The 11685-nt window shown below is 34.2% G+C and overlaps 1 protein-coding gene across 3 annotated transcripts; it reads right to left on the bottom strand.

Moving 5' to 3' along the window:
* Window positions 1-6030, bottom strand: LOC104895041 (U-box domain-containing protein 5). Of its 3 annotated transcripts, XR_002040142.3 has the most exons (7): window positions 5415-6030; window positions 4055-4127; window positions 3463-3654; window positions 2874-2981; window positions 1468-2618; window positions 495-1356; window positions 1-281 (listed from the first exon to the last, which is right to left on the bottom strand). XR_002040142.3 is itself a non-coding variant. In XM_010681440.4 (6 exons), the coding sequence occupies exons 2-6, from the start codon at window positions 4109-4111 to the stop codon at window positions 612-614; spliced, it is 2253 nt and encodes a 750-aa protein (XP_010679742.1). In that variant the 5' UTR covers window positions 4112-4127; window positions 5415-6030; the 3' UTR covers window positions 1-611. The 3 variants fall into 3 exon arrangements, 2 of the variants coding, with proteins under 2 accessions (XP_010679742.1, XP_048502140.1); XM_010681440.4 differs by having other exon boundaries at window positions 1-1356; XM_048646183.1 differs by lacking the exon at window positions 5415-6030 and having other exon boundaries at window positions 1-1356; window positions 3477-3654.
* Window positions 6031-11685: the final 5655 nt, after the last annotated feature.

The following is an 11685-nucleotide window of genomic DNA, read 5'->3' as shown; positions in this document are numbered from 1 at the left end:
TTGCAACAAAGGAATATGATTGTACATAGTGTAACATTGCAGTCACCCCAAGAAAAGAAAAATCCATTTTCCTCTATTATATACTATACAGGCTCTAATGTTCCTAGTCTAAATTCCTTTCAAATCAAAGACAAACCTATACAATTATAAAAACTAAGAAGAGACTGAAGAACACTTACATACCCTAAAACCCTACTATAAAAAGGTAAAAAATGGAGGTAACCAATGAGTTCATGTGTAGTTTAGCGCGAAAAATCTCATGACTTGCCTCCAATTTTTACCTGATATCGTAAAAGGCCATAAAAAACTCACATTGCTGACCCAAAATAGTAAATGCTATATACATTTTTACAAGTCTTACCAACTAATATGAACAAGGGAAGGCTCATACATATAAAGTTACTACATAAGCAAATGGATCATCCAGCAAGTAAGAAGTTAGTGAGCAGCAAATTCACCAATTTGACACTCTAAATATAAATTACTATTTTTACCTCAAAATTTTGGATCAGGAGGAAAGCGAAAGAGTCTGCAATATGCCAAAATGCCACCTTCGCAGATGTTTGATGGGGATAGTTCTCCAAATATACTGATTCGTCTGAAAAAGGGCATCACTTTTTTTTAAACAATCTCCTAAAAAAACCAGGTGATTTGGAAGATTTCTGGTCAGCATTCCCTACATAGTGACCCTCAGATGATTCATCATTTGATGATAATCTGGGGAGCTCCTGCACGTGCTCATCTTCTCTCTTTATAATCTCCCTCAACTGACGAAGCAATTCCATTGCAACACCCTTCGCTTTATCGCTTCCATTGACCGACATATCAACAACAGCAGGTATACAGCCCTCGCGCAAAACCAAATCACAGTAATATTCATGTTGTAAACAAAGATCAAGAAGAATACGGATCGCATGTTCCTGGTCCTTGCAGCTACAACTTTCGAGTAGCTTAACTATTGATGCAATGCAGCCTGGGGTCTCAGCAATAGAACGCCGAGCATCTTCAAATTTGCACAAGTTCTCCAAGATGCCTAAACAAATTCCAGCAACTGAGCTATCATCTTCCAAGAAAGGAACAAGTATAGGTATCCAACTCGAAGCTAACTTGTGTGTTGGAATGTCAATAGTCGATGAAAAGTTGTACAGTATTTTAAGGGCCGATTCTTGAAACTCTCTTTTGTGGCTATCCAGAAATCTGAAGATTGAAGTGTGAACACCGGATGCAACAATATTGGAAAATGCAACTTGAGTAGATAATACTTCCATAATGGCTAGTGACTCTGCAGCAGCTTCTGTTGAAAGAAAAGAAGACAAGAATGTATATACATTTTTGCTTATATGTACTTCTTTCGTCCTGCAAAACATCGATGAAAATTAGAAAATTTATATATTTGTAACATGACTAGATGAGTCAATATTGACCCTGAGAAAAGCAATCAAGTTTAGATTGATATGGAAAAATCACCTCTTTGCTCGGAGAAAAGTTAAAAATAACTGACTTCCAGCCTTTTGAGCTTCTCTGTCATGCTTATCAAGAGCATCTTCCAAGAACCAAATTAATGGATCCAGAAAATTTTCAGAGGAGACAAAAGCACATGAAGGGTTGTAGTGAATTATATAAGTATTAACATCTTGGATAGCTCCACATTGGGCTTCCCATGGAAGTTCCCTGACATTGGATAAGAACTGTGTTCTAATGTCATCTATGCTACGGTAGAAACGAAATCTATGAGATTCAATATAAGATGACTCCTTAATAGAGTTGAAGCTGTTTCCAAGTTTAGAATGCGAGATATTAGTGTAACTGCTATCGAGAGATCCAATGGATAAGCTGCTCGTATCTATATGAATATCGATATCTTTCATAGAACTTGCAATGCTGTGAAGAGAATTTGAAGAAGTGTCCAGGGAGCCATATACTGAAGCGACTATACTAGGGTCAGAAATTTCAATTCCATGCTCTGCAGACCACTGTGAGATCAAGCTCCTCAAGAAAGTATTGGGTGTCATGACCAGATCAGACAGTTTCATCTTTGTTATTGGACATACATCATGACCATCAGCAAACCATTTCTGTATGTATGACCTTTCAAAAGTTTGTCCAGAAGAAATGATAACAGGATCGTACATTAACCTTAAAGATAAAGGGCATTTGAATTCTTCAAGAGGGATAAAACTGCGGAAAAAGCCACCATGACCTGTGCGGGTACCAAGAGCCGCAGAGTTGGTTGTTATAGATTTATTATCAGGCTTCCCAGAGATACGAACTTCATCATGTTGAGTTGAGGACTTTCTTGGCTGCCCTTGCAAAATAAGCTTATCGTACTTCTTCAGACTATGTAAGAGGTACCTCAGAGTCTTTTTTTTTTTTATATTTCCCTCGTCCACACCACTAAGCAGCGTCCTTATGCGTCTTTTTTCAATCAAGAGATCCTTTTGCGATGTAATATGAAGCATTGAAGCTGCAAGCTGAAGCAACTCTATCTCAGAATTTCCAACTGACTCTACAGATGATGCATCTCGCTGCAGGATTGCTCGTAAAGCCTTGCCAGCCAAATCTTCACATGAGTCCACGAAGAAACGTATAGCTCTAAGATCAACAAGCACCTCAGATATCTGCCAAAAACACCATAACTACTTAGTACATTGATATTGTCATAGAAAAATAATATTAGCGTCATAGAGAAATTCTTTGGGGAAAGCTCAAGAAATTGGGTGGGATTATTGTAATAAACGTAAATACCACCACAACATGCCTCCACTAAGCAAAGAAAATCAACTGTAAACATGGGGTTCTCCAAAGCAGCATTAGAAAATTTATGGGGGAAAGAAACAAGGATGAATAGAAGAAACTAGGGCAGTATGACTTACCTCTGATGCCAATGCCACTGGGACCATACTCTGAAGTTGGCTTAAACTTTGCTCCAATTCATTCTTTGCTTTCTCAAATCTCAACTTTACTGTATCTCCTGTTATTGCCTGAATGTTATAGAATAAAACACCATTAAGTTTGATATGCATAATAGGTATTATCCTCTCCTTTTTATATACTTCCTCCGTTTTTTATTACTTGCATCCCTTCCTTTTGCACAAGGACCAAGGTGAGGAGAGAAACAGGGAGAGATAAAAAGGGAACACCATGTGCTAGGAGAGAGAAAGAGAGAATATAATGCCACAAATAGAAACAATGCAAGTAATACTGGATTGCCAATAATGGTAAGTAATAAAAAGATGGAGGAAGTATTTAAGAAATCTAATAAAAAAAACATAAGTGAAGAAGAAGATGATGCCATGGGTAAGTTCATTTTATGCCCACACAAACTGAAAAGCTCACTTTTGATCTCAAAGGATATTTAGAATTGTATCATAAAAGGACAGGTTGATGAACTAAATGCTTCTTCATACTAATGAAGGAAGAGGTACTATTTTAGGGATTTCTGCTTTATATTGATTTACATACCAGGAAAAGCTTACTAGAATTGCAGCAATTATCAACGAGCTCCCTGGCTCTCTCATTTGCGCTGTGTAACTGGCAAAGTGCATGTATTCCTAGTGAGCACCGAGGCTGAGCTGCTTCAATATCAGGAATGATACTCGAGATTCTATCAACAAGTCTCAGAATTTGTGTACACATATATATATGCACCTGCACCTGCATTATCAATGACGACTGATGAGTTGACAAGTGTGATATTTCTTAAAATTGGCCTGCTACTAACAGGGTAGCAGTAATTTTCAATATTCGAGGATGATCGTATAATTTTAATAGAACCTTTTCCCACACCATTAATATCCTATTTTCTTAATTGATATTTCCTCTCATCTTTATGGATCTAAACGACATGAGTGCAAATTTTCATTTCCACGGAAGTAATGTAGGAAAATGCATTCACTGTAACCATTAATTTTATTTCACATTAGTCAGAGTTTTTCTACGAATAAGACAGATAAGTAAATAATGAATACTTTGGCTGCAAAGGAAAGACTCAGCACGTTGAAATAGAAGCATAACAAATGAAGGCGAAATGAAGCAAGAACTTCATAATAATTACCTTTGTACCAAGAGCTTGAGTTGGTGTTTTCTGCACTTCAGAGACATCAGACCCCATTCAAAAGGATAATATCCTGGAGTGAAAATAGTACTTAGCAAGGATATCTTGTTTGCAATATGACATTCTAAGCATAACAAAAAAACACCTGATGGCACAATTGAAATCTTAACCAACCCACAAAGCAAAGACTTGGGTCAGACAAAGCAGCGAAAAGACATGAAAAGGATCCAATTTGTGATAAACAAAGTTTAGTTTTCATTACTACACCAAAGTACAATTAAGTAATATGGCATTTGATGCACATCAATACGTCATATTAAGTAATACTCCGTATGTAGGATGAACTTGGCATGTGGTCCATTTAATTTCAGAGATAACTACTCATGACATGAGCCATCATTACACATTTAAGTTCAACTGTAAGAGGGTTCCTTGTGGAATTTGTTGAAAGTTAAGACAGATGAAGTAACCATACAAGGAATAACTGGATGCAGCTCAGTATCCATCAAGCTAAATTTGTTCTAGCCCTAGCTGCCCTGCCCTGCCCATACTTTATACATGAGACAGTATCAAATTTCTAACTTAAGAGCTAAATGAAATGGATATCAAAATACTACCCCAAGCAATCAGCACACCGCGACCGAGTACTAACATCATACATCACAACCTAGGTTTAACACAAGCAATGATGCCCATGAACCATCATCCTTAATACCGGCTCTAGGCCAACCAGCTAAGCCAAAAGATCAGCCAAACCATGACACTTGAGCCACGGCATATCAGGCCGGACTGTGAGCATATTCAAAAGCGTGACTGACCCTTTTTCCGGGATTAAGGGCCTGACATTGTTGTATACTTGAATTCAACAAGTGGGCCGACCCACCTGCTCGCATGGCCAGTGCCAAAATTTTCAAGACCCTATGTCCCTATCCTAGCACAAGCATCATACATAGCCTGGACAAGCCAAAGTCAAGCTAGGCCAAGCAAAATTCAGGCTACCACGGCTCACAGCCAATTGCAAACTCTAATCATCCTTAAACCAAAAACATGGCTTTCCTATAGAATCCTTCCCATCTAAACCAAGATTGATCTCAACCTATAATTCATATGCAGGAGTATCAAACATTTTCATACAATTAGAAAACATGAAAAGTAACACAATTCAACTATAACTTTCATACATCACTACATTCTACCAAGACTTCATATGTATATTATACATAAAAAATAATAAAAAAAACAGATGAACCAAAAAAAGCAAACAAAAACACAATCACCCAGAAACCAACTTTGATTGACAAAATATAATTGCTAATTAGTACCATAATATACTTAAATTTCAAAGAGAAAAGAAGAGTACCAGATGTAACCCAAATGAGCAAACCAGCACCTCAGAAGATGAATAAGATAAAAAAGTTATCTTCTTCTCTCATAAACCTCTCTGTTTTCTCTTTATCCTCAAATCAACACCCAAAAAATAAACTTTCAAACTCCAAACAATTATAAAAACCACTAATTTTTTTTCCTAAACAAAAAAAAATAAAAAACAAAACTTCCCAATTCACTCTTACTCTTACCCACCTCAGAATTACACTTCATAAACCAAAAACAATAAAGAATTAAGGGTTTTACTTGGCAGAAAGAAAGAAAAAAGTGACTATATTATCATAAATATCATAAAGAAGATAAATTGTGAGTTGAAACAATGGAGTATAACTTTTTGGGTTGAGGAATAATTACAGGATCAAAATTGCAAAAGAAGATGAGAGAGAAATACAAAGTTCTACAAAAAGAAAACTGATTCCCATTTCTAGTAGCTCGACTACAGAAAAAACACTTGACTATTTCCAAATGCTCTGCTAAAGAAGGATCCGCCGCACAATTTTGATTGATTTCTAAGTTTCTAGTAATCCATTAATTTTCCTCTTAAAAAAGAGGAGAGTTTTAGTCTTGGTTTTATCTTTTGAGTATCATTGGTTTACTAGTCAATTCAATGAGAAACCCCTCCAATTTCATTTGTTTGATTAAATTGTATACTAATTATCTGATTATACTTGGTCAATTCAATGATACTACTTGAAAATTAAAAATATCCACAACTTTTTTTTAACGTTTCAACACTGCATAGTTTCTAATGGTCCGAGTTAAATTTAGATGGTTTGAAAAATTATAAGACCCGAATTTTGATCCTAGCCAAAATCGACCTCACCTAAACTCATGGGGTCTATTTATTAGGACACTTTACATGAATTAATTATTAGATATTAATTGACAATATACCCTAATGTGATGTAACTCAATCAAATTGAATAAAAATTAAAGAAATTGTCAAATTTGAAATTCGAAACACCCTTCTTTTCTTTACGGAAAATTTGGAACAACCTTACTAGAGTGATATTAATTTGAATTATATTCAACCTCAACAATATGTATGTGATATCTAAAATTTTGTTACTTACTTTCTCTCTGTATCGTCTATATTTACTTACTACATTTTTTTTTGCACATTTTCAAGACACTTTTCTTACCCGTGAAAATTCACAAAAGTTTCATATTTTGAATCTACGCATTGAGATGGATCTAATAAGACCAAACATTACTATATTTTTACTTATAAAAAAAAAATCGATCAAAGTTAATAAATTACTTTCCTAAAAAATATAGCAAGTAGATATAGAATAAGAAGGTATAACCTTGTGAATAGCTCTAATATAGCCACATAAATTATTTCTAATTAAATGAAAGGATTATAAATATAGATAAAGTTTATTCTTCATAGTTGGCTAGATTTGTAAATAAAATATCCAATAGAAGAAGAAAGAAAGACCTTTTCAAGAAGTTTCTAGCCTCTCTTTCCTAACAAATATTACTACCACCATTTTTTGACCTTTTATCATTGAATATTAGAATCAATGACTACAAGTCTACAACTGTACTATACAACTACACAAGTACTATATGAATACCATGCTATCTTAGAAAACCAAAACATGGACTTGGTTGGACTACTAGACTAGACACATGCATACTTACCGCCTCCTACCTCGTCATTACCATTAGACCTTTTCTTGCATGGCTATGCAAATGCAAGCATAACCTGCTCTTACAACTTTTGCACACCAAGCATGTAGCATGTATTAATAAGACAATATAATAACAACCCGACCAAGTGGTTCGTCTAACATGATTGTCCTATCTTCTTGGCTCTTGCTATCGATAAATAGGGTTTAATTAAACGCTTTATTATATGAAAACCAGTTATTAGATCCGAGCTATGTCCCGGGTAAGAAAAAAATTCATTTACTAATATAATAATTTATGATAATAACAATAAATACAACTTAGCCTAGTGGTTAAGACGACTTTAGTATATGTACTTGAGGTCTCGGAATTAAATCTTATACTACGCAATTTCTAATTTTTTTTTATTGTACATGGATTACATAAACTAAAACTCCCTAGGGAGAGCGCCATGTGACACAATTTCTTGTTTATGCACGCCTTTTAATATATTTGTATAGATTTTACTCCATTTTTACTAATCTAAGAGTAAGTTAATCGACTAAAAAAAAAGGAAATTTCATATGGTGACCCTGTATTCTACGACTTAACCGAAGTTTACCAAAAAAATTATTAAAAAAGTTATGTTAATAAGATTGTGAAAATTAAAGTAGCTTTCATGACCTAATGAATTTTGTATAAAGTAACTTTCGTGAACTTAACTTTGTACTTCCTCTGTTTTTTAATTGATCGTTTTTTGGGTACACTTGTCATACACTATTTTCACCTTTAATCTTTAGTTATCAATAAGCAAAAATTACAAAAAAAAAATAATTATTTGAAAAATATATATCGAGACGAATCTAACAAGATCTCACATGGCAATATTTTTCCTTAAGTACTAGTCACACGAGATAATCAAAGTCATGTATGTGAGTAGTGTCAAAAGTTAAAAGGGGTCATCTAAAAAAAACAGAGGATGTAATCTAACTTATGTGACCTTATTTCTCATACTTTCTAATTAATTTCAAGTTTAATTAAAGTTTAATGATGAATGTGATGTTTACTTCAATACTAGGTTATTGTTTTTTTATCCATATGAGCCATGAACGCAGTACACATAATGGAAAGGGAGATTTGAACATGTGACCTATCAACACTTAATCTTAACCACTAGGTTAAGACATCCTTGATAATGCTAGGTTATTGTGAGTGCTTTATTGCTAATACATCTGCAAAAGTGTCACTATTCATAAATCATAGGCAACCATGTCAAAATAATTGTTAATTTCCACCTCTATAACTTTGCGAAAAAAGGATCACCCTCTAGAAAAAAAAAATTACTAATTTTCACCATCTTAAATTGTGCAAAACTAGGTCACCATTTGGAATTTCTCAGATATCCATCCGTGGTGAGTTCATATATGCTTCCATAGCTTCTTCCAACATATTGCATCATATCTATGCACAATCGATTGGAAATCACTAGAGTTAGTCTTTAATTTACTGAGTCTCATGTTCGTGATCTCACAATATCAAAGCAAATGATCGCCATTTAAATTACAAGCTTAACATGAAGAGATGAAGCCATTCTTTTTTAAATAAATAGGCTTGATTCTTTTTAATTTTAATATGTGTATTATGTAAAAAGTAATTTGTTTCAAGTTAAACTTTGATGGTTCGGTTATTGGCTCCTCTGCAGCTGCCGGCGTGGCCATTCGCAACTTTGATGGTCTTCTTATGGCTGCACGAACTTATTGTTTTGGTCGAAACTCACTCTCGTTGCTGAAGCCTGTACTAATTCATCAACATATTCAAGATCTATATATTGAAGGAGACAACCAAGTGGTTATACGAGTGTTGCAAGAGAAAAATGTTCAGTTAAACTCCCTAAGATACGAAACGTCTCTTGCAAAAGAAGTTGTCAACAACGTTGTGCCGTACACTGTGCTGGAAGTTGAAAATTCGAGTCTTGAAAAACAAGTTGAATCTTTAAAACATGAGTTAACTGAGTTGAAAGAATCAAGACAAAAATCCAGAATTTTTCACTTATACTACCTCATGATGCTAAGTTATGTGATGAACTTGATAAAGTTAAAAGAGAATTGAAAATTTCGAGAGAAAGAAATAGCGCTCTAAACACTTCTGTAGAATTCTTGGAATCACAATTGGCTATTGTTCGAAAAATGTATGAAAATGGCCAGCTGGTCAAAAAGCCCTAGAGTATATGTACAGTACATCTAGCAAAAGGAGTGTTGCAAAAAAATATAAAAAACGTAAATCAAATATGAGTTAGAAAAGACTTGTTAGAAGCTCAACGAAAAAAAAGGGACCTAAGCAAATCTGGATTCCTAAAACTAACAAGTGATCTTTTTGCAGGCAAACGTGAGAGAAAGCAGCCTATGGTATCTCGACATCGGCTTCTCAAGACATATGACTGGTGATACATCTCAATTCCTCTAACTAGTAGCCCACCATGGAGGGTGTGTTACATTTGGCGATAACAAAAAGGGAGAAATAATTGGTATTTGAAACGTCGACGAATCCCTAAAACACTCTATAGATAATTTGATGTCGGTAGTGGTTTGAAAAACAAGTTGTTAAGCATATCGCAATTGTGTGATTAAGGTAATTATGTTGAATTTCATGCATGAATGTTTTACAAGATAATTCGTGACTTTGGGATTAATTTATGGAAATTAGTTGAGTATTATGCCTATTACACTTGCCCTTGGACCATAAAAAAGTGGGACCCATCAATCGAAATTTTGATCAGACTCCGATTAATAGTGGTGTTAACTTAACAAACTAAACTTTATAATATGGATCAAAAAGACTAAAAAGGTAGTGTTTCTTTATAGGAATCTTATACAAAGTGGTTGTTGATGGTGCTTAATAAGAGTCCCACAAAAAATTCATTAACGTTCTTGTTACTTGATTAGAAAAAGATGAATCTAATTGTGATGAAGTGATGCAATCATGCAAATAGATACTATTCTTGTCCTATTTTTGTTTTTTCTAACATATAAGTGCTATGAGAATCAAAATTCTCATAAGTTAATCCAATTCAACTTAATTAAAATCCCTTGATAGAATGATGAAGTCTATGAGGGTAAGAGAAATCCTCAATGCAGTGTCCTTTGTGGGGGATATATCCCCTAACCTTAAATTGGCGAGATAAACCTATAATTAGTTCCACCAAACAAGCAAGTAATGATAAACACAATCTCTCACCTTCATTTTCAATGTTTCTTTGTTGGAAATAAACTACGTAGGGCCACCTTATTTTGGTTTTTGAGAGACGGTAGGGCCAACTTAAAAGCAAATTAAATAAAAATTGTAATTCCAAATAGGAAAAAAGGATATAATAAAAACCATTGACTTTACTTGACGACAATTATTCCAACTTGCAAGTTGCAACGCCTTACAAGTTACAACTATACAATGGTAATAGCTATGTTATAAACTTTCTATAGTCTCTCTCTTTAAATTACTAAAAAAAAATAAAAAAAATCAACATTATGTTATATGCAGTCCTTAAGACTGTATATAAGACATAAATACATTGCTTAAATAAAAATTAGTTGTAAATTTATGATAAAAGTTTGCATTAATCTATGTAATAAATGATCATTTAATATTTTTTTTTTTCCATTTTTTAGCTTTTAATATGCACTCTAGAGCTGCATTTAGATTTCCAAACAAAACTATATCTAAAAAACACTCGACAACAAAAAAACCTCTTTCAAAAATTCTAAATTCTTTTTCTTACTATAAAATGGGTCTTGTATCATTAATCAAACTCATTGTTTTGCATCATTTGTCATCAATTGATCGAGGCAATGGAAAATCACTTTTCAATTTTCTCAAATTATATCTCCTCCAATAGACACTTTTCTAAAAGTCTCCATGAAAACAAGAAATAACTCTTCATTTTATCCCTTTTTGAAGAGCTAGTTAAAGATCATTTCAACAATCCTATCATACATTTTTTTTTGGGTACATAATGAAAGTTATGACACCCTTCTCCCAAGGGAGACTCCTAACGAATCTAGAATAACTAATTTATTTAACAAAAGTTCCGTAGAAACATCCATGTCTACCGAAGCAGCAGAACTATTGTGACCTTTTTTTGTTAGAAGATCTGCTACCCGATTAGCTTCCCAAAAAATATGCTTGATGGTGTAAAATCTAAACTATCGAAGCAAATTTCGAATGTCATTAATTAGGGTTTGTATAGTCCAAGGACAATTGTAATGCCTTTGCAACACTCTTACAACTACTTGATTATCTCCTTCATCAATATATAGATCTTGAATATGCTGCTGAATGGCAAATATCAATCCATTTCTTAATCCCCAGGCTTCAGCAACGAGAGTTGAGATTTGGCCAAATCGATAAACTTGAGCGGCCACAAGAAGACCAGCGGAGTTGCGAATGGCAAAACTGGCTGCGGCTAATGAATCAATGACTGAACCATCAAAATTAAGCTTGAAGTAATTGGAAGAGGGAGACTACTAGCTAACTGCGATGGAATTAGGGGACCTGCAAAGAGGTAGTGAATGTGAACGTGAATGGAGTCATGGACTAGTCCTCCCAATAATACCTTTTTTTTCCTTTTCTCTTTGTTT

This window comes from Beta vulgaris, chromosome 6 (genome assembly GCF_026745355.1).
Source record: "Beta vulgaris subsp. vulgaris cultivar EL10 chromosome 6, EL10.2, whole genome shotgun sequence".
Taxonomy (NCBI): domain Eukaryota; kingdom Viridiplantae; phylum Streptophyta; class Magnoliopsida; order Caryophyllales; family Amaranthaceae; genus Beta; species Beta vulgaris.
This window is presented reverse-complemented; position numbering and strand designations above follow the sequence as displayed.

Excerpts from the sequence above, each read along its gene's own strand:
- LOC104895041 (XM_010681440.4), bottom strand. The coding sequence starts at position 4,111 with ATGGGGTCTGATGTCTCTGAAGTGCAGAAAACACCAACTCAAGCTCTT. Across the intron at positions 2,619-2,873 it reads CAGTGGCATTGGCATCAGAG|ATATCTGAGGTGCTTGTTGA; the intron begins GTAAGTCATACT and ends TGTTTTTGGCAG. Across the intron at positions 1,357-1,467 it reads ACTTTTCTCCGAGCAAAGAG|GACGAAAGAAGTACATATAA; the intron begins GTGATTTTTCCA and ends GATGTTTTGCAG.